Source organism: Antechinus flavipes, chromosome 3, assembly GCF_016432865.1.
Source record: "Antechinus flavipes isolate AdamAnt ecotype Samford, QLD, Australia chromosome 3, AdamAnt_v2, whole genome shotgun sequence".
Taxonomy (NCBI): domain Eukaryota; kingdom Metazoa; phylum Chordata; class Mammalia; order Dasyuromorphia; family Dasyuridae; genus Antechinus; species Antechinus flavipes.
This window is the reverse complement of record NC_067400.1, coordinates 68,475,147-68,496,398: the sequence shown is the minus strand read 5'-3', so window position 1 is coordinate 68,496,398 and position 21,252 is coordinate 68,475,147. Positions and strand designations below refer to the sequence as shown.

At 34.5% G+C, this 21,252-nt stretch overlaps 1 protein-coding gene across 1 annotated transcript in view; it reads right to left on the bottom strand.

Annotated features, from left to right (window-relative positions):
* ABCA12 (ATP binding cassette subfamily A member 12) overlaps positions 1–21,252 on the bottom strand; it is a 222,592-nt gene that overhangs the window by 130,726 nt on the left and 70,614 nt on the right. The window contains 1 exon segment of the mRNA XM_051983610.1: positions 11,645–11,798. Coding sequence (XP_051839570.1) covers positions 11,645–11,798 — 154 coding nt within the window.

The window sequence follows — 21,252 nt, the reverse complement described above, 5'->3', positions numbered from 1 at the left end:
CCTGAAAAAGTACCAAAAAGTCTAGGCTTTTGGTACTATCCTCAAGGAGACCTAAAGCCTGAACATTTCAATCACACTATTAAAAATACTGGAAATATCGTAACCAGAATAATAGGTTCAGTGGTCAACACTCATTTCATTTTCAATCAAACCATTCTCCAATTGATAAATGGTCAAAGGATATGAACAGACAATTCTCAGACGAAGAAATTGAAACAATTTATAGACATATGAAAATATGCTCCAAATCATCATTAATCAGAGAAATGCAAATTAAGACAACTCTGAGATACCACTACACACCTGTCAGATTGGCTAGAATGACAGGGAAAGATAATGGGGAATGTTGGAGGGGATGTGGGAAAACAGGGACACTGATACATTGTTGGTGGAATTGTGAACACATCCAGCCATTCTGGAGAGCAATTTGGAACTATGCTCAAAAAGTTATCAAACTGTGCATACCCTTTGATCCAGCAATGTTTCTACTGGGCTTATACCCCAAAGAGATACTAAAGAAAGGAAAGGGACCTGTATGTGCCAAAATGTTTGTGGCAGCCCTGTTTGTAGTGGCTAGAAGCTGGAAAATGAAAGGATGTCCATCAATTGGAGAATGGTTGAGTAAATTGTGGTATATGAATGTTATGGAATATTATTGTTCTGTAAGGAATGACCAGCAGGATGAATACAGAGAGGACTGGTGAGACTTACATGAACTGATGCTGAGTGAAATGAGCAGAACCAGGAGATCATTATATACCTCAACAACGATACTGTTTGAGGATATATTCTGATGGAAGTGGACCTCTTCGATAAAGAGAACCTTAATTGATCAACGATGGACAGAAGCAGCTACACCCAGAGAAAGAACACTGGGAAATGAATATAAACTGCTTGCATTTTTGTTTTTCTTCCCGGATTATTTATACCTTCTGAATTCAATTCTCCCTGTGCAACAAGAGAACTGTTCGGTTCTGCACACATATATTGTATCTAGGATATACTGCAACCCATTCAACATGTAAAGGACTCTTGCCATCTGGGGGAAGGGGTGGAGGGAGGGAGGAGAAAAATCGGAACAGAAGTGAATGCAAGGGATAATGCTGTAAAAAATTACCCTGGCATGCGTTCTATCAATAAAAAGTTATTAAAAAAAAAAAGAAATTGTATCCAGAATGAAAAAAAAACCACTCATTTCATTTTCATGCCTACAATACCCCTATGAATGATGCTACAGGTTTTATACCATATTTGCTCATGTTTGAGCATAAAACACATTGATTTATTGATTTGTAGGTTGGTACTTCATATTCACATGGAAGGAAGTGATGACACTGTATACACTCCTAATAAGCCACAGAGTCAGTTCATATATGTGACAGATTTTATGATACCAGATGTGCTGTCAAGACCTTTGAGAAGGAGATGGAACTTTCAAGGGATTCACAAGTTAGCTGGCAGATGGAAAGCTAACCCATACAAAATAATTGAGAGAGTAGACAAAGTGCCAGTTTACAAACTAGATCCAGAGGATAGAGGGAAATCCTATTAAAAGTAATACAAACATCTATGGCCTACCAAAGAACTATTAAAAAAAAGTCAGGTGGATACTCACCTAGGAAAAGGCTGAGAAAAAGAGACTGTTCACTTATGGTACAAAGACTTTCTCACCAAGATATGGAAGCTGAAAATGATATACCCAGTGAAAGAAACTACTTACATTATTATAAGACAACTTCTTTCCTTCTCTAAACTACTATAGAGATTCAGAATATAGATTCATCCCTCAGAGCTCAATAGCCAACTTGACATGGCTCCCATGTGTAGACACAAAAATCTGTAATGATCCTAATGGTCAGTTTATTGCAACTAATAGTTCTGGTTTAGAAGTTCTGTGACAGGAGAACTAGGCATATTGGACTAGATACTAGGATAAGTTATAATATTACAGGTAAACCTGTGGATACAATTATGAATATATTCAGGAAATGATACTAGTAATTGCCCATGTGAAATATGCTTTGCATATAATTGCATGTTACTTCTGTATTACATAGTTGAGTATGTTTGTTCTTTATTCTGCTATTATATTTATTTGACTGTATTCTATGTTCTATTCATGCTATAATCATTGCTGTTTGTTAACGTTTTGCATATTCACTACTATTTTTATTTCATAATCACATACTTCTGGCTTTTTAGCTTCCAAAAATAAAATGGAAGATGCCAACCTCATTTCAGGTCATTGAAGTAAAAGACTCTGAAAAAAAGCTGACTTGAGAAAATCTGTAAGTCTCTGTTGAGATTGCTACACTGAAGGCTTTGGGAAACTTTCCATTTTTTGAAATGTAGGATTCTCTAGGATTTGAAATCTAGGAAATGAGCATCATGGGCTTCTTTCATATCACTGCCAAAAGTAGTATCTTGGTAAAGGCTGAATAATCTCATTTCCAATGGGAGAACTCCTTCACTCTATACTGTCTGGTGTATATTGTCATATGCTCTCTGATTTCTGTTTTGCTATGATTTAGATAAATTGTTTCTTTGATAATTGCTCATTGTGGAACTGCTATTTGGTTAGAAAGGGGACAAGACACGTTTACAAAATTTGGAATCCTGCTTTCCCCAATTAATAAAATAACATCTAGAAGTTAGCTTAAATCTGCAAATCATATTCCCTAGATTAACAATATTTAAAGAAAGTTAGATATAATCCTAGTCTGATAAACCTTCTCTCTGAGGTCAGAGTGGTTTCCCTTAACATCCTTTGCTTTGTCTTCCTTCTTGACAGGAAGTCTCTTTTAGGTAAGGATGAGGGAAGAAGAGGGTAAGGATGAGGGAAGAAGAGGCTAAAGAGTTCTATCCTACCTTTTTTTGAGCCACATAATGACACCTCCATGCTACATGTTGAGAATAGCCTCTCAATACTACTTGATATCTTCTAGATTCTTAATCAAAGATGTGATGTTCCTCAATTACTCAGATCTTACTGTTTCAAACTTTCTTTGCAGGAAAGTCAATAGAGGCAGAATGATGATGTTAGTATCCGTTGGGCTGAGATTAGTGTCACAGTGATGGAAATGCAGTAGTTAGTCCATTGACAGTAATTCCTTTATGGGATCAGTAGGGGGACAGTGGGGGGGGGGGCGAGGAGAAGAGGTGGAGTGGGAGAAGGAATGACTAAAATAGTCCTACCCTTCTAGATTACTCACAGATGCATCCTCCCTTATGTCAACCACATGAGCAATTACAGAATGCAACACTTCTGAGATGTTCTTAAAGGGTAAGGGAGGAAAAACAGGAGGGGCAAGTTATTTAGGTCAGGATCATCAAGGGTTACAAAAAAAGGAGAAAACTTAAATAGTTCTTACTTTCAAAGTAGCAAGTGATACGAAATGGGAAGAGAACTATAGCCATCCATTAAAAGGCAGGTCATATCAAAGCTGATGCCCAAAGCAATATGAACTTAATAACAGAAATCTGGTGCCAGAGCAGCAAGGTTCATAAAAAATCTTGGCAACTGACCAATAGGAAAGGGGAAGAGTGTGATTATGGCTTCTCAATGAATTTGTCATGGAAATGACTATCATGGGCTTCCTTTCACATCACTGCCAAAGACAGTATTCCTTTCTTCTTTCCAATACAGAAAAGAAACAAACATTTTCCTTTCTAAATGAAATAATACCATATCCTGGTTTAGCTCACAAATTCATCCAAGAGAGGGAATTCAGAGCTGCTAAAACAGCAGCTATATGACCCAGCTTCACCACATGGCTATATAAGGCATAAAAGTTAATAGCATGGTGAGAAATAGCATTAATGCAGTTTTATTGTTGTAGTTAATTTTGTAAATTAAGTTCCAATTACCTGCTACTTCCAGAAAATACTGACTGTGCTAGAAGTGGGAAATTGATGCAAAGTTACTAACCAGCTCTGGGTTATGGATGTTACTGATAAATTACAGCAGGTGAGTCTAGAATAGAGCTTAACCTCTTTTTGTGTCATGGTCCCCTTTGACAGTCTGATAAAGTCAGTAGACCCCTTCTCAGAATCATGAAAAAAGACTAACATGTGCACTGGCCTAGGCCTAAATCACTATATCCTCCCCCCAACACATCAAACAAATTCTTACTCAAACTCTTGAACATCTTTATCATTGTAGAATATAAATTCTTTAAAGGAAAAGATTTTTTCATTTTTTAAAAATTTGAATCCCAAGCATCTGGCTCAGTGCCTGGCACAAAAGTGCTTAATAAATAATTACTGATTGATTAATCCATTGAAATAGTGTCTCTGCTTCCAATCTTCCCATCCTCCAAAATGATCTTCTGACATTTAAAGGACATTTAATGTCATTCTTCTCAACAGTTATTGATAGCTCCCTATTGTTCAGCAGTTCTCAAAATGTGGAGTGAGGAGTGAGGAAATGTACAGATCTCTAAGAACCTTTTTCTGAGTTGAACGAGATCCCAGAGACCATCCAGTTCAACTCACCTGAACAATGATCTTGATTACAGCAAATTCAATGATTGGTCATCCCATCTTTGTTCAACAATCTTTCAAAGAAAGAATTCACTATCTCACATTTCTTCCTCCTCCTCTTATTTGTTAAAGTCCCCCTCTTCTTTTCTGTATTGAAATCTTTCTCCTCCTTCAAGTCCCAGATTAAATGCCACCTTCTTGATTTCCTCTGAAAATTACCTCCAGATCTATATTGACTTCTCTCTCCTCAAATGTTCCCAGAACATTTTGTCTAACTTTCTTCTTTGGCTCACTTATATCTTGCCTCCTAGTCATATATTTATGATAGCTCTCCCTTTCAAATATAAAATTCTTGAGAGTTTATAATCTAATTTGTGGGGTTTTTTGTTTTGCCTCTCAACTATTTGGGCAGTGATTTGCATATATAGGTGTTTAGTAGATATTTGTTAATTGAATCATAAGCAGACTGGAATTGAATCCTAAAACTCAAAAGTTTTATCCTGGACTCAAGATTCCAATTTCACAAGTGTATGGTGGCCTAGGTCATGTTTCTTTTAAAAAGAGATCTGAGAGTGTTGGGTAACTGCTTATCCAAGATGGGTTAGCAATGGGATATGGCAAGCAAGAAATAAAGTGTAATCCTAGGTTATGTGTAAAGAGAAATAATATCCAAAAGTAAGGTAGTGATAGTCCTACTTTATTGTGATCATGATGAGACCACAAGTGGATCACTCTGTTCAGTTCTGGTCACCACATTTACAACAGGAAGAATATTAATAAGTTGGAACAGATCCAGGATAGTGCTACCAAGATGGTAAGGAGGTTTCCATTTCATGTTTTTTGAATATTGATCAGATCTAGTGATGTTAAGCTTAGAAAGAAAACTTTTGAAAGAAAAGGAAGGAAGTATGATAGCTGAGGGGTATGAAAGAATGTCATTGGAAGAAGGAGATGATTCAAAGGGCTAAACAAAATATATTGGGTGGAAGATAAAAAGTTGCAAGTTTAGGCTTGAGAAAAACATTTTCATAATTAGAGCTGTCCAAAAAAAGAATAGGCTGAATCAGGAGTCGATTCCCTCTCCAAGGCTTTTCCTGACATCTACCAAGGGCTGGATATCTACTTACTTGTCAAGTATATTGTAGAAGGCATTTTGATTCAGTTGTGGTTGGACTCTGGGATCTTTTGTGGCATTAAAATTCCAAGAATTGAAGCTAGAAAGTAATTACTGACAAATTATCTCCTCCACTTCTCCAGGAGACAGGAAGATCTTGAGATCCATATTTGAATTGGATGGAAAAAATTTGATACTGTGAACCTCAAGGGAGGCAATTCTTTTTCTTTAATAGTATTTTACTTTTTTACTAACATGTAAAGATAGTTTTTAACATTCATTTTTGTAAAATTTTGAGTTCTGGATTTATTTTCCTTTCTTCTCATGCCTCCTCTCTCCCCAAGACAGCAAGCAATCTGATATAGGTTATATACGTACAATTATTTTAAATGTATTTACACATTTTTCATGTTGTGAAAGAAAAATTAGAATGAAAGGGGGAAAAGAAGAAAAAAGCTAACAAATAAACAAAGATGAAAATTGTACGTATCAATCCACACTCAGTTTCTACAATTCTTCCTCTGTATGCAGATGACATTTTCCATCCCAAATCTATTGGAATTGTCTTGGATAACCATATTGCTCAGAAGAGATAGGAATGAGGATTTCTGAGCAATAATGGTTATTAATTTGGGGTCTGACCCATTGTCAATAAATAGTAAAGATTTTGTGAGCAGATTTGTGAATGCCCTGTTATAACCTTACCTATTGCCCTTCAAAGGCAAGCTGGGTAGCATAGTAGATAAAGCACTGGTCCTGGAGTCACTTTAAGACCAAATTAAGTTCTATCTACTTCAGTGCTCTCAACTGTAAAATGGGGATAATAGCAGCTCCTAACTTCCAGGATTGAAATGATAATCAAATGGGATAATATAAAGTGCTTAGCACAATACCAGGTACATAGTAGATGGTATATTAATGCTTGTTGTACCTTGCCCTTTCCTTTCCCAAAGGGGAAGACAAAAGAAAGTCCCAGTTCTTTTATGGCCTGCCTGCTAAGATATCTATCTAGTGCTAGTTTAAGTACTAATTAATTTTCTATATCTGGAAAATTGTAATTGTGTTGAAAGAAGAGTTTAAAAGTCAATCTAAATTAATTTACTACAGTAACAAAACCAATACAAAGTAGCAACTCTATCCCTAAGTCTATCCTTAGGCATCTTTTGAAACAATTCTAGAGCTGTTTGAATCTAGTACAATACAATTTACATTGGCTCTGGATTAAAGGAAATATACAATATCATATGGTGATAATTATGATAAAGTCAGACCCCATATTACCAAATCTGATTCAAAATAATAATAATCACTTATTGGCTGTTATAGGTATGTCTCTTCTAAGAGATTACTTTTGTCTTCATTTCTAATATAATTACTTCAAGATAGATATAAATTCTTGATACTGGGCAAGTTACTTAATCACTAAATGGCTCCAGAAGCTCTCAAAGACTAGATTAAAGAGTTAGAGATCTGTATTTTTGATGGAATACTTAGTTCTAGGAATATATACATATATATATATATATAAAATTGAAGTAAAAAATAAACACATCAATAAATGAATGGATGCAGAAATGCATCAATTAAGAAATTTGTTTGAAGATTTTTTTCTTTAGTAGTTTTTTGATGTGCCTCCTGTACCAAGCTGTTGACTCTTTTTCATGTTTGTCTCATTTCTTTTCCTAATTTTTCCTCTACATCACTCATTTGAGTTTAAAAATACTTTTTGGACTCTTTTAGAGTCTCAAACTAATTCACATTTTTCTTTGAAGCTTTGCATGTAGCTGCTTTGATTTAATTGCTTCCAAATTTGTGTTTTGATCTTTCCTGTCAGTAATTTTCTTTGGTCAGGTCTTTTGTTGTTGTTTGCTCATTTCTGTTTCTTGTTTTGCTAACAACTATTTCTTGACTTTTGATGTTATGTTACAGTTGGGTTTTGATCCAGATTTTTTTTTTTTTGGCTGCTGTGTTCAAAACTAGCTTTAGAGTCTGCAAGATTTTAGTTTTTCCAAGGTAGGTATGATTTGGAGAGAGATGTGGTTTGTAGTTTGATCTTTGAGTGACTGCAAGCACTTTTTTGCTCTAGAACTGTGACCCAGATCCTTACTCTTGGTAATACTTCACTTTGCTTTGGTAATGCAATCCAAAATCACATATAGGCAATATAACAGAGTCCCACTTCCAATACAAGCAAAGGATCCTCTGTATTCATCTTCTGATCAGTTATCTGACCCCCTTACTGTCTGAGTTGAGAGCTCTGGAAGTGACCTTTGAACACTCAATTACTTCCAAGGCCTACTGCTAGCTTGTCAGGGCACAGCCTAGGATGGACTATGCTCTACTCTCACTCCAGTGAGACAGGTGTTTCCTGTTTAGCTTCTAAATTATTTCAGGCAGAAAAATAATTTTATTCTGGCTTTGCATTCATTCTGTCTCTCCAGAATTTGTTTTGAGACATTATTTTAACATTTTTGGAAGGAAATTTGAGAAAACTCAGGAGACTTCTGCCTTCACTCCACTTTCTTATCCAGGATTTTTTAATAGGGAAAGTAAAATTTTATCTACTAATCTTAAAAAAAACAAAAAACAAAAAACAAAAACAAAAAAACTAGATTCCTGGGGACCTTTTTAGAACTGCAAATGACATTGAGAATCTCAGAGAACTTTTAGTTAAGTTAGGTCTAGATTGCATATCTTTCATTCTCTGGTAAATTTTACTTTTATTATAGGCATCTTAAACTCAACATGTCTAAAACAGAACTCATTATCGTTCTTCTTAGACCTTCCACTCTTCCAAATTTTTCTTGGGTTATACCTCAGTCAAACTGAGATTTGTTAAAGATTATTGGGGACACAACTGGAATTAGCCAGTTGAGTAACACAGATCTTCCCTTCCCTAGCCTTGCCTTCTCTTCCTTTCCTTTTTTTCTTTCCTTTCATTTCCTCTTTCCTTCATTTTTCTCTTCCATCCTGTCTCTCTGTCTATATAAAATATTTCGCTCTTACCTATACATGTTCTGCCCAAAGGAATGTAAATATGGATCTCTGAAATCTAACAAGATATCTTGAGGTTAATAGGCTAGATTTCTATTTTTTTTAATTCTTTAAAAAAATTTTAAATTGTAGCTTTTAATTTTCAAAATATATATATGGATAATTTTCGAAATATATATATGGATAATGAAATGGACATTCATTCTTACAAAACCCTGTGTTCTAATTATTTTCCCTCCTTTCCCCTTCTTCCCCCAGTCGATAAGTGATCTAATATATGTTAAACATGTGCAATTCCTCTATACATATTTCCACAAATATCATGCTGCACAAGAGAAATCAGATCCAAAAGGAAAAAAAAAGAGAAAGAAAATAAAATGCAAGTAAACAACAACAAAATGAGTGAAAATACTATATTGTGGTCCACATTTAGTTCCCACTGTCCTCTCTCTGGGATACTATATTGTGGTCCACATTTAGTTCCCACTGTCCTCTCTCTGGGTGCAGGTGGCTTTCTTCATCACAAGACCTTTGGAACTTGTCTGAATCACCTCATTGTTGATGAAAGCCAAGTCTATCAGAATTGATTGTCATATAATCTTGCTGTTGCCATGTATATTGATCTTCTGGTTTGGCTCATTTCACTTAGCATCAGTTCATGTAAGTCTCTCCAGGCCTCTCTAAAATCATCCTGATAAACTAGATTTTTTCTTTCAGGAAAATACCTTAAACATAAATTACTCGGGCTCTCAATGATTAGCCAACAATTGGTCTCAGGTCAACCCTTAGCTTGGTCATTGTTTGGGTTTTGATTAGCTCAGAGTGAAAATAAATGACAATTGTTTTTGTTTTGGCCAGAAACGCTGAAAGTAGTTTGTCTTCCTCTCCCAGAGTTACATATATACATACAAACATACATATACATATAAATGTACGTATGTGTGTATTTCTATATACATAGATGTGTATGCTCATGTATTTGTTTATGTACATAGATGGAGAGATAGACAGACAATAAAAAATCCTTCTCTGCCTCATTTCTTACCTAGCCTTAATCACTGAATGGTCATCACCTCAGTCATGCTGAGACTTATCTTACAAAAACCAAGGTCTCCCACTGCATCCAGGGCCATCTCCAGTCATCCTGATCTTGCCACTGAACCCACATGAACAAAGAGGAGAAAGTGAGACTGGTGACTTTGCACAGCCCTTCCTCACTTAAATCCAATTCACTTGCATGTCACCGCATGGTCCTCTTTGGGAACAATAAACAAACAACATTATTGTCAAGAGCACTGCCATTCCCCCAACCTTTACCTTTTTTTGCCCAACAACCTTCTTCCCTCCCCTTACTTCTTATACCATCCCACTGAGGATCATCTCCATTCATTCTGATCTACATTTTGCCTTTGGACCCAGAAGCCTCTGGAGGGGAAAATGAGGCAGGTGACTTTGCACAGTCCTCCCTCACTTAAATCCAATTCACTTGCAAGTCTTGGCAACACCTTTCTGATGTTGTGGTCCCCTTCCAGCACAAAAGACAAACAAACAACCCCCACTACCTATTCCCACTACAGTTGCCTTTTATATTACGTTCTATCTACTTTCAAAATATCTGTTTTAATATGGTGTTTCCAATTAGGATAATAATTTCTTGAGAACAGATTCTATGTTTTTGCTTTTTCTTTGTATTTCTAGTACTTATAATGTTTGGCAGATAGAAAGTACCTAATAAATGCTTATTGACTGATTCCAGTAGTATGGGAAAGACTTGGAAAAAGTAATGATGTTGATACATTTAAATTTTTTAACCATGGTGGTCATGCATTTGTGCTTCTACTAATATTAGACTGACTCAAAATGTTCAATGTGAGCATTTAAAAGAATATTGTTCTGGTTTCACTTCCTTTTATTAGTTCTCTGTCAGTTGAGTATGGAATTTTATTGTTCTCTTTTGTTGTTTGTAACTCTTTGATATTTAAGGAATATTACTCCAGAGAAGGGGCAGCTAGAGGATACAACAAATAGAGTACCATATCTGGAGTCAGGAAAACCTGAATTCAAATGTGGACTCATTCTTACAAGCTGTGAGACCTTGGGCAAATCACTTAACCTTGTTTACTTCAGTTTCCTAAGCTGTAAAATTAATTCCAGAAGGAAATGGCAAGCCATTTCATATCTTTATCAAGAAAAACCCAAAAGGAATCATGACGAGTCAGACATGACTGAAAATGACTACAAACAACAACAACATTCCCAGTGAAGCAGGCAAAGTCTGTCGCTCTTAAAGACCACACTTCAATGACTGTTAGATATATTGTCCCCAGAAGTTGATATAAAGACTAAACATTTCAAGATTCATTTAAGCCCTCAATGAAATAGGATGAGTAACAGTGAAGCTCAGAGTATATTCAAAAATTTAAAATGACACCAAGAATTGAAAAACTATTACAGCAAAATAGCCTGATTTTTTGAAATCTTAGAAAACAATTTTAAAATTTAAATTATATATAAATATATACAAATAAATATAATTGAAAAAAATCTTAGAAAACAAAGCCTCTAAATGGACCTGGAAGCGTTAGGGCACATTTATAAACCACTATAATGTAGCATAGGTTTCTCAAAAAGGAAAAATAGTTTTAAAAAAAAGTAAGTTTAAAAATTGTTAACCATTGCTATAAAAATATGTTTGTTATCAACTAGAAAATGTAGAGACTGGAATAGTAGAGATTTTTAAAAGATAATTTTTTATTCTTGAAATTTACTTTTTAATTTAAATAAGTCTAGGTAAGTCTGTAAGTTCTGGCTATCTTTACCATGTTATTAACATCTACCATCAAAAATGTTTTGGCAATTAAAAAAAAAGCCACAACTCTAGGAGGGCTAGAAGTATTACTAATAAGAGAATGAGAATCTCCATTAAAAGTAGTGATATATAGAGAAATAAACATCTTGTAATTATAGAAACTTCCTATAGAAATGAAATATTGTAGCAGGATGCTTACATCTATGCCTCCAAGTTAGCTGAATGTACTTAAGAAATGTCCTTACCTTTCTTTAAAAAAGGTGCTATCAATTCCTTTTCTGCGCAGTAGATCTTGTGGTCCATAGGGAGTATCCTTGCATTTGGTATCCGTATCACAGAGTAGTGTTTGCAGAAATGGGAAAAAGCCAGTACTAGGAAGATTTCGAGGTGCAAGGTAACCTGAAAATAAATTCATAGAATTTTAAAAATAGTTTCACTATTTAATCTGGCATGAGAAGTATGCTCTGAAAGGTAAAAAACAATACAAGAATATTTCCCTCCCACACACACATTACCTTCTGGTGGAAGGAAAAAACTGATTTCTTTCAGTAACTTATCCTTCCTCATTAATATTTCCCTTAAAGATAAGGAGATGGAAAGATTTTTGAGTTGTCAGATTTTTTAAAATAAAGTTATTCTTTTGACGAAAGGAAAATCTATCTTCCATCCCTACCAAATAATCTTGAGATCAGTTGACTAGTATCCACTCTGCCTTTTAAGACACTTGTAGGAAAGTGTGACCCAGGTTTACATGTATACTATTATGCTTTAATTTTTCCTGATTTTTGCTTTCTCTTTGAGGGAATTGAAGAGATTAGGATGGCAAGTGGCTAATTGTAGGAATTGAGTAAACCATACTGACTTCATCTCATGACTCGATTCTGGAGATACTCAGTTCCCTTTCTATTGATTATGGGTCTAGACCAATTTCTGACTTGTGAAAAAAACTTCCTTCAGTTTAAGAGACCCTTAACCAAGGGTCTCTAAATTATGCTGACCAGAAATCCAGTTAGGTGCAAAGACTGATGCAAGGAGTTTTCTCACAGTTGGACATCTCAAGCAATCCATATTTGTTATCTGAAAACTAGCCCTGTACTGATCACTCAGCAATTGTTTCCACGTTCCTTTGATTGTTTATAAGCACTTGGGAGGAGTGGGATACCCTCTGTTTCTGAATTCAAGTAATTCTACCTGTTAACTCTCCCCCTCCCAATTTAGAAAGTCTCTAATCTTTCATCTGATTAGAAATCAGATTACCTAATGTATTTTGTTTTTAATTAATTGGTCTTATGTATACAAGAAAAACTTGTACATTCAAGGGATTTCATGGTGAGGCAGCTAGGCAGTGCAGTAGATAAAGTTCAAGGCCTGGAATAAGGAAGATGTGAATTCAAATCCAGCCTTATACACTTAACAATCTGTAATCCTGGCCAAATCCGGTAATGTTTGCCTCAGTTTCCCCATTTGTAAAATTAGGATAACAATAGCACCAGCCTTCCAGGGTTGTTGTGATTATCAAATAAGATTATAATTAGAGAGAATATAGCACAAGTGACTGGCACATAGTAAATGCTATATAGATGATAATTACATAGGAAGCTCCCAGAATGGAAGTTCTTCTACCAACATACTTCTTTGCAATTGATAGAGATTTTCTTGGTGCATTAAGAAGTCAGCCTCTACTATGCTTAATTCTAAGAAATTGTTTGACAGGAAAAATTTTTTCCAAAAGTATTATAGCTGTTAGAAAACAATAGGTTTACAATTTAAGTTTTTTATATCCTTAATCATAATATTTGCCATAACAAAGAAACAATGGATTTTGTTCAGTCCTTTCAGTTAATTTGAGTCTTTCTTGATACCATTTGGGCTTTTCTTGGAGTAGTTTGCTATTTCCTTCTCTAATTCATTTTACATACGAGGAAATCAAGGCAAACCGGGTTCAGTGACTTGCCTAGAGTCACATAGCTATTGAGTGTTTGAAGCTAGATTTGAACTCACAAAAAAGAATTTTCCTGATTCTAGACCCAGCATTCTATCTTGCCACCTAGAGGCCCTAACAATGGACTAAATAAAAGATAATGTTAGAGGTGAAATGTAGAATTCCAATCTCTATACAATTATTTGATATCATGTGTAGAATGACATCATAACAGTGAACTCTCTATAGGGCAGCTTTTAGAACTGAGTGAAACATCAGATTGATGAGGAAAGTGAAAATTAAAACAAACAAAAAACCCTCTACAAAATCCTCAGAATAATGCTATGGATTTGAAGTTGTGGAGACCATTGCTGAAGGTATTACTGAAGTCTGCTTTTCCTTTGAAGAAAAACAAAGAGTAGGAAAGAGTAAGAATTGTACAGCTTAGTGGGGAGTAACATACCAGATGAGAGAAGAGAAAAAGGAAATCTGATTCAAGTAACATAAATACATGTGGATATAAAAAAATTACTTTAGGTAACAGAAAGTGAAAACTGGAAATAAAAGGAAATAAGATATGGAGAGATGAAGAGGAAAAAGAAAAACCATAAGAAAAAAATGAAGAATGATAATAATGTGAATGTTTTAAAATTCAGTCTCAGAAGAAAGTCCATGCAACTAAATCCCCACATTCCCTGATGACCTTAGCAACCAGTGTCTCCTGATGCCATGAAAATCACTGCTTCACCCAAACAATTTTGGCACAAAACTTATTTTTGACTCATAACCAATCTAAATCCAAACCCCAGTGGACCAAGAGTAATTCCCTTTTGTGTTCTTCTATCTTGACAAAATTCTTTGTAAGTTATAAGACAGGTTCCTGGTCTCCCTCTCACATTTCCCCTTCATGACAAAATTCTACTACAGTAGACTATATATGGGTAAAAGTTCAATATATTTAAACCTTTTATAATGGTTTCTCTACAATGATTACTGCAACTGTAATAAGACTTTGATTATTGGTGTTTCACTCTCTTTGGGTGTGGTCTTGGGAAGGAAAAAATTAAAGTATATATAGTGTTTCCACCCTCCAATGCACACTGTGTCCCTCTTACCTGTTTCTAATTTTCAAGGTAAAAAATAAAGGTGCAGCAGAGATAAATCAGAATCATCATCAGCACCCCCTTTGTATCCCTGACTACAGAAGGGCAAAGGAACTGAAGAGGAACATGTAATAGTAAGAAGACAGACAAGAAATATTAGGTCAAAGGAATAGTGCCAAGGAAAAGGCAGGGATCTTCATACTAGCAGGTATATTTGTAGCAGGTCCAGGCAGGCACTGCTTACAATTAATAGGGAGTGTCTAAAGAAGAACTTGCTCCAAGTGATTAATTAGCTCCGAAGTCTTCTTTGGTATATGCAAGGATAGATGTGTCTCTTTTCCAGAAATCTAAATTTATGTAACAGATCAGAGGACCCAAGGGCTACAAGGAGCATCACAAGCCAGCTAGTCTAACACTATCATTTTAAAGAGAAATAAAATTATTTTTTCAGTGGGTGATTATTCCATTTCAAATAGCTTCTTGAGTTACCAAAGAAGTTTTCTCAGTGTTCCCTTCAAAAATAAGTTGCCCTCAAACCTTTGAAATGTCATAAAATTTACAAAAAATGTGGTTTCCAGAGAACTTTTCAGGAATACAACTGCTGCATAAAAGATGGTCCACCTCTTATAGGATTAAGGTACCAATATGGATATAAAGGAGGTAGGGGAAAGTTCAAAGGTGCATACAGCTTCTAAAAAAATTAGAAAGTCAGACAAATCCTTATGATATTCTCCTAAAGAACTACCACTAGGTATTTTGATATTCAGGGCAAATATAACAAACTATGCCAAGGGCAAGTGACATGAAACAGCACTTAGTTGTGGGCTAGTGAAGAAAAGACCAAGATTTTGGAAGGTTTAATGTGAAGTCAATGTCCAAGAAGGTCATTTTCTTAGAGTAAAGAAAGGTGAAGCACCGGGTATGGTGGAAATTAAGGTGAATATGAAGTCAGAGACTCTAGATTCTTATGCTGGCTCTGCCATTTATAAGAACTAAGTTTATGTTCCTATGATCTTGTGACCTCAGTCTAATATCTCATCATACATTAATACCTGAAAGAATCTATGAATGTTACCTAGACAAATACCTCCAGTTTTACAAATGAAGAAAGTGAGAACCATATGATTTACATGACTTGCTCAGGATCACAAATTTTGTTAAATAATTAAGGTAGAATTTGAGTCTGGGCAATGACTCCCTATTCAGCACTCTATTCACGATATTCAATGAGATAATAAATGTAAAGCACTTTGCAAAATAGAAATGCTATCATTATCATCATCATCATCATCATCATCATCATCAATCATCCTGACTCCAACATCCAGTAATTTTCTATTTAATTTAATTTTTTTTAATTAATTAGGTACAAAAGGAAGCTAGTTGATGCTGTGGATAGAGCACTAGGCCTGGGTTTAGGATGATCTGAGTTTGTTTGGCCTTAGACCAAACTAACTCTTTGACTCTAAGTGAGTCACATAACTCCTACTGGCTTCAGTTCCTTATGTGTAAAATAGGAATATACTGGAGAAGGAAATGGCAAACTACTCATTCTAGTATCTCTGTTAAGAAAATTCTATAGACAAAGTCCATGGGATCACATAGAATTGGATACAATTGAATGACTAAACAACAACAAATTAGGTGCTAAATTCAACACACTAAAGAAATATTTTGAGTTCTATTGTTAAATTCTACCAACTCTAGTACTCTGGAACAAAGACCAGTGACTCTATGCAAGTCTATAAATCTATAAATCTATACTCCTCGATCAGAAAGGAATACAAAGTTATTAAGAAAATTCTATTGTTTCTGAGTTAATGTGCCTGTGTGGGTCTTGGGTCATACTATTATAGGTACTCTCATAAAGTATATAACTATTTCAAAGTTGCCTTTATTGTTAGAATTCTTTTTATGGATTACAAAAAGCTAACTACATCATCTGAACAGACACTCCAGCAATACCTACTGGCATTCAATGTCAGTTACCTTACTCTTCCTCTCAAGAAAACCAAAACTGTCATAAAACTTGGAGATCCTACAGGTAAAATTCACACTCACATAACCATCATGATAACAGAATTAACACCACTTTTCTCTCAGCAAAAGGGAAAATGGAGTTGAGAGTCCTTTTTCTCACACTGATTCCTTTTCTAAAGTTTTGACATAATGAGACCATGGATAGACTTTTGAAAACTTTTGCTTTGGGCCTTAAGATTGTACTGGCCAAAAGTCAACTTTTGTGTCTATAGACTTCAAATCCTAGACTTCTCTTTAAGTTTACAAGTGATACAATAAAGGAAAAAAAAACATACCCCTCCACATCACCCCCCAAAAATCATACATATTCCCAAAGTATCCTCCTGGATAACACTCAATACAGTCCAATATTATTTCAGGACTTGAGCCAAACCAAACTATAAACCATGGACTGGAACAAACTGCATTAATTTGATGAATTGCAAATTAAACTAAACTGAAATATTAGATTTTTTTTTCTTTGCTGAACCCTAAAGTGAGCCATTTTTTTTTTAATTTAAAACAGGGTTCATTTTAAGGCCAAGCACTTTAAAACTTTAAATGCTTGGTAAATAATTGAGTTATCAGCCAACATAATTATATAATCAACATTTCTCAGCATTTCTGTGTTTAACTTTCATGACTTCAAGCATGTGTCTGATTTTTTTAGTAACTGCATTTTTGCTTTTGCTTTAGCAATCACACATTTACAGCTTTCTGCAGTAAAGAAAAAAATGGCAGGTGCAATGAAGACATTTGTGGAATGTTTGATATCCTATTAAGTGCTTCCCTCATCTGTTCATCCTACTGTTTAAGAATCAAGACCTCTGGGTACATTCAATGGATATTTTCATCGGTTATCTTATTTAAAACTCAAATTTTGTTTTGCAATTATGCACCCAACACATAGTGTAAATTCTATGGGCTCTAAGGTGACAAGCTTCTTAGAGTATGACTAAAGTCCCAGTGACTTTTCCCCTTGGTTTTTAGAAGCTGGCTAAGACAGAGAGGTTTAAAGTAGGAAAAAATACAATACAAATCCATCATCTGACAGAATGGAATGTAAAATTCGGGTTAAAAATAGTTTTAACTTTTAAAATAATAATAGCTTTATATTTTTCAAAGTACACGCAAACATAATTTTCAACATTTACACTTCTTTGCAAAACCTTGTGTTCCAAATTTTTCTCCCTTCCTCACTCCCTTCCCCTTTCCCTGGACAGCAAGTAATCCAATATAGGTTAAACATATGCAGTTTTTCTAAAGTATTCCCACAAAAATGTCTTAGCTTTAAGAATTTTCTTTGCTATATGATATTTATAGTACTGTAGATTTTATGTGTTATAATAAGTGGAAATTGTTTGTAATTAGTAGTTTTTAAAATTGAAATGTTAGCACAAAGGGTCACAAAATTCCAGAGAATTAGTAGCAAGAAAAATGTTTTTCATATTACCAATTTTATTTTGTATACTGCATTTTATGGGCTATGTTATGATTAACTATGTTATGAAAAGTGTCTATTATCAGAATTAATGTTTTGTTAAAGAATTGTATACAGAAAAGTATATTTTTTAGCAATTTCTAAAAAAAAATTATAGTTTTTGGCAGTTGCAAGAACCTAACTCAATAATCCCACTTAGTTCAATGTATCAACATTCACATTTTTGTCTTTCCCACAAATTTTCTCAGAATATTATTCCCCCAAAGTTGAAGATTAACTATTTCCTTTGAAGGCCTGTGGCCAAAATTATCATATCCAGCAAAATTATCCAATATTTTTTTTTTCTGTTCCAATTTTTTTTCCCTTCCTCCCTCCACCCCCTCCCCTAGATGGCAAGCAGTCCTTTATATGTTGGATATGTTGCAGTATATCCTAGATACAATATATGTTTGCAGAACCGAACAGTTCTCTTGTTGCATAGGGAGAATTGGATTCAGAAGGTATAAATAACCCAGGAAGAAAAACAAAAATGCAGATAGTTCACATTCGTTTCCCAGTGTTCTTTCTTTGGGTGTAGCTGCTTTTGTCCGTCATTTATCAATTGAAACTCAGGTCTCTTTGTCAAAGAAATCCCCTTCCATCAAAATATGTCCTCATACAATATCGTTGTCGAAGTGTATAATTTATCCATAATTTTGAATGAGAAAAATGGACATTCAACAAACTTGCATACTTTCAGGACTATCAACCAAACCCAAACATAATAGAAAATTTCACATTTAAGAGCCAATATGAAAGATCATTTTTAAGGAACTTAACATGGAAAAACTGCTTAAACATGGACAAATTATTTATGTTTTTTATGTGCGTATATTTTATGTTTAAGATTCACATAAGTTAGCTCAAAAGAAGGGTTGTCAGTATTAAGTTAAAAATAATAATCATGTCATACAAATGAGGTGCACAGGAAGAATAGATACAAAGGCATTAAAGGAGGAAGAGGACTCACAGTTCTGAAAATCTACTCACATTGGGAATGGATTCAATATATATACCATGAAGAATATAGCACCCTCCAAAATCTGTAAAGAAATAATGGGGGGAGGGTTGGACAGATGAGGAAGTAAGGGGTGAGGGAAGAAGACAAGGGAGGAATCTTTGGGTGGGAGGAGGTTCAGTTATACCAAGGCAAGTTATGGAGCAGAATTTAATTAAAGAGGCGGCAGGAATAGAAAAGATATGTGTGTAGGTGGTTTGTGTATGAATGTATATATGTCTATATCTACATAAATATATCTTTTCTTAACTGTAGCTTGCTTGGGGGTAGTGGGGATAAAAGGGTGAAAAAGAATAAAATATATAATGTATACACTAGAGAATCAAAGAATAATTTATAAGGAAGTAAAGAAAAAATTAACATTCATGAATTTCTTCTGCTAATATATATATACACACATACTTCCTTGATCTGGTAATTTGTAGTTATATATTTTGAATCTTTCCTGATCTTTTGCTGGGCACATGACAATGTTCTCTTTTGTTTTGCCTTATTTTGTTTTGTATTTCTTTTCTTTTTTTCTTACTGTTTTTTTTTTTCCAAATAAAATAAATTTTTAAAAAAAGGAAAAAAGGAATGACTGGGATATTAAGGATGACTGTGGAATTCTGACTGTGAAAAGGTATGATATCAATAATAGAATACAATAAAGGTGGCTTCTTCAGTGGGCTAAGGGAATTTTTTTGGGGAACTATTAGGTCTAGAGTGGGGAGGGGGATGAAGGAAACTGAAAAATTAGAGTGCTAACCTCCATTGTCTCATTTCTTCTTCTCTTGCCCTTCTTTTTTCCTCCTATTCTTTTTCCTGTTTCTTCTCTTCTCTAAATTCAATATGTGCTTATATATTTCTCCTTTATTTTATCTATCTTTCTTCCTTACCTTCCTCTTTCCTACCCACTTATATCTTCTCTATCTCCTTTGTTGGTTCTTAATACATGTCATGCCCACTAACCTTGGGTCTTTCCCAAAGTTCTGACATCTTAAGGGTTCTTTTTATTTCTATACTATCTCACTATCTCACTCACTGATCTCATCTGTATCTATGAATTTAATTATCATTTCTATGAGGAAAATTTCCAAAGCATATGTACAGTGTCTGGAATAGAGCTGATATTTAATAAATGCTTGTTAATTTCATGAATGACTGAAATAGGCAACTCAAGTTTCAGACTCAGTCAGACTATTCTATCCTTATTTTTTACTTTTCCACACCTCATAGGATAAACATGAGTTTATATAAAAATTTCTGGTAATATTGTCTAGTTGAAGAATTCAGAAAGGAATTTTCCATAATTTCAGGTGTTAATGAAAAAGAAAATCACATTGGGCTAGATCAACAAAATATTTAAACTAGTTTTTGGAGCAATATGTCATTTGAGTTCCCTTTAACTGCCTTGCTATCTTGTCCCCCTTACATAATTAATTGTTGAGAACTGATTGTGAGCCACAATAAATAGAGGGCCAGGTGTGGGAGTAAAGAAATCTTCCTGAGTTCAAATTTGATCTCAGGGTCTTACTAGCTGTGTGATCCTGGGCAAGTCACTTAACCCTGTTGATCTCAGTTTTCTCATCTGCAAAATGAGCTGAAGAAGGAAATGGCAAAGCCCTTCACTGTCTTTACCAAAAAAATCTCAAATGGGGTCATGGAGAGTCAAACATTACTGAAAAATGACTAAACAACAATTGAAACAATGATTCTAAGAGACATTGACACAGGGTAGTTTCTATAGTCATATAATACCATCATGTCAAAGACTTACCAGTCCCTTAAAATGAATTTAAATGAGATCTGATACACGCAAATGGGGCAACAGTCCCAAGAATTCTAGCCTCCACAGGCTACTTCATAGATCTGTCATTAATAAATGTACTTCGATTTGCTGCCAATGTGATTAGGAAGCTCTGAGTTGAGCACTTTGATAATAATAAAAGATAAAGAAAACTGGAATTGATATTCTGTATTTCTCTTTATTTTTACTAGAGCAAAGCAGGCCAAAGCTATTGGTAATACTTCTATTTGCCCTAGAAGAATATTTAGGGAAAAAATGTCTCTAACTTTGTGCTAATCAATTATGAAAAGGAAATTCTGAAAAAGAAAAAAAAAGACCATTATTTTTGCATTCGTTCCAGATTTTTTGCATTCTATTTTTCTTTTAAAAAGTAGAATTTGGAAGCATATTGAAATATGTGGAAAAATAAATCCTATGAATAATTATTTGGGCTTGATTAATTGAATGACAGACCTACCTTCAATGCATGGAAACAATTATGATAGGAAATTATGATGTAAATTGAGAAAGATGATAATAGTAG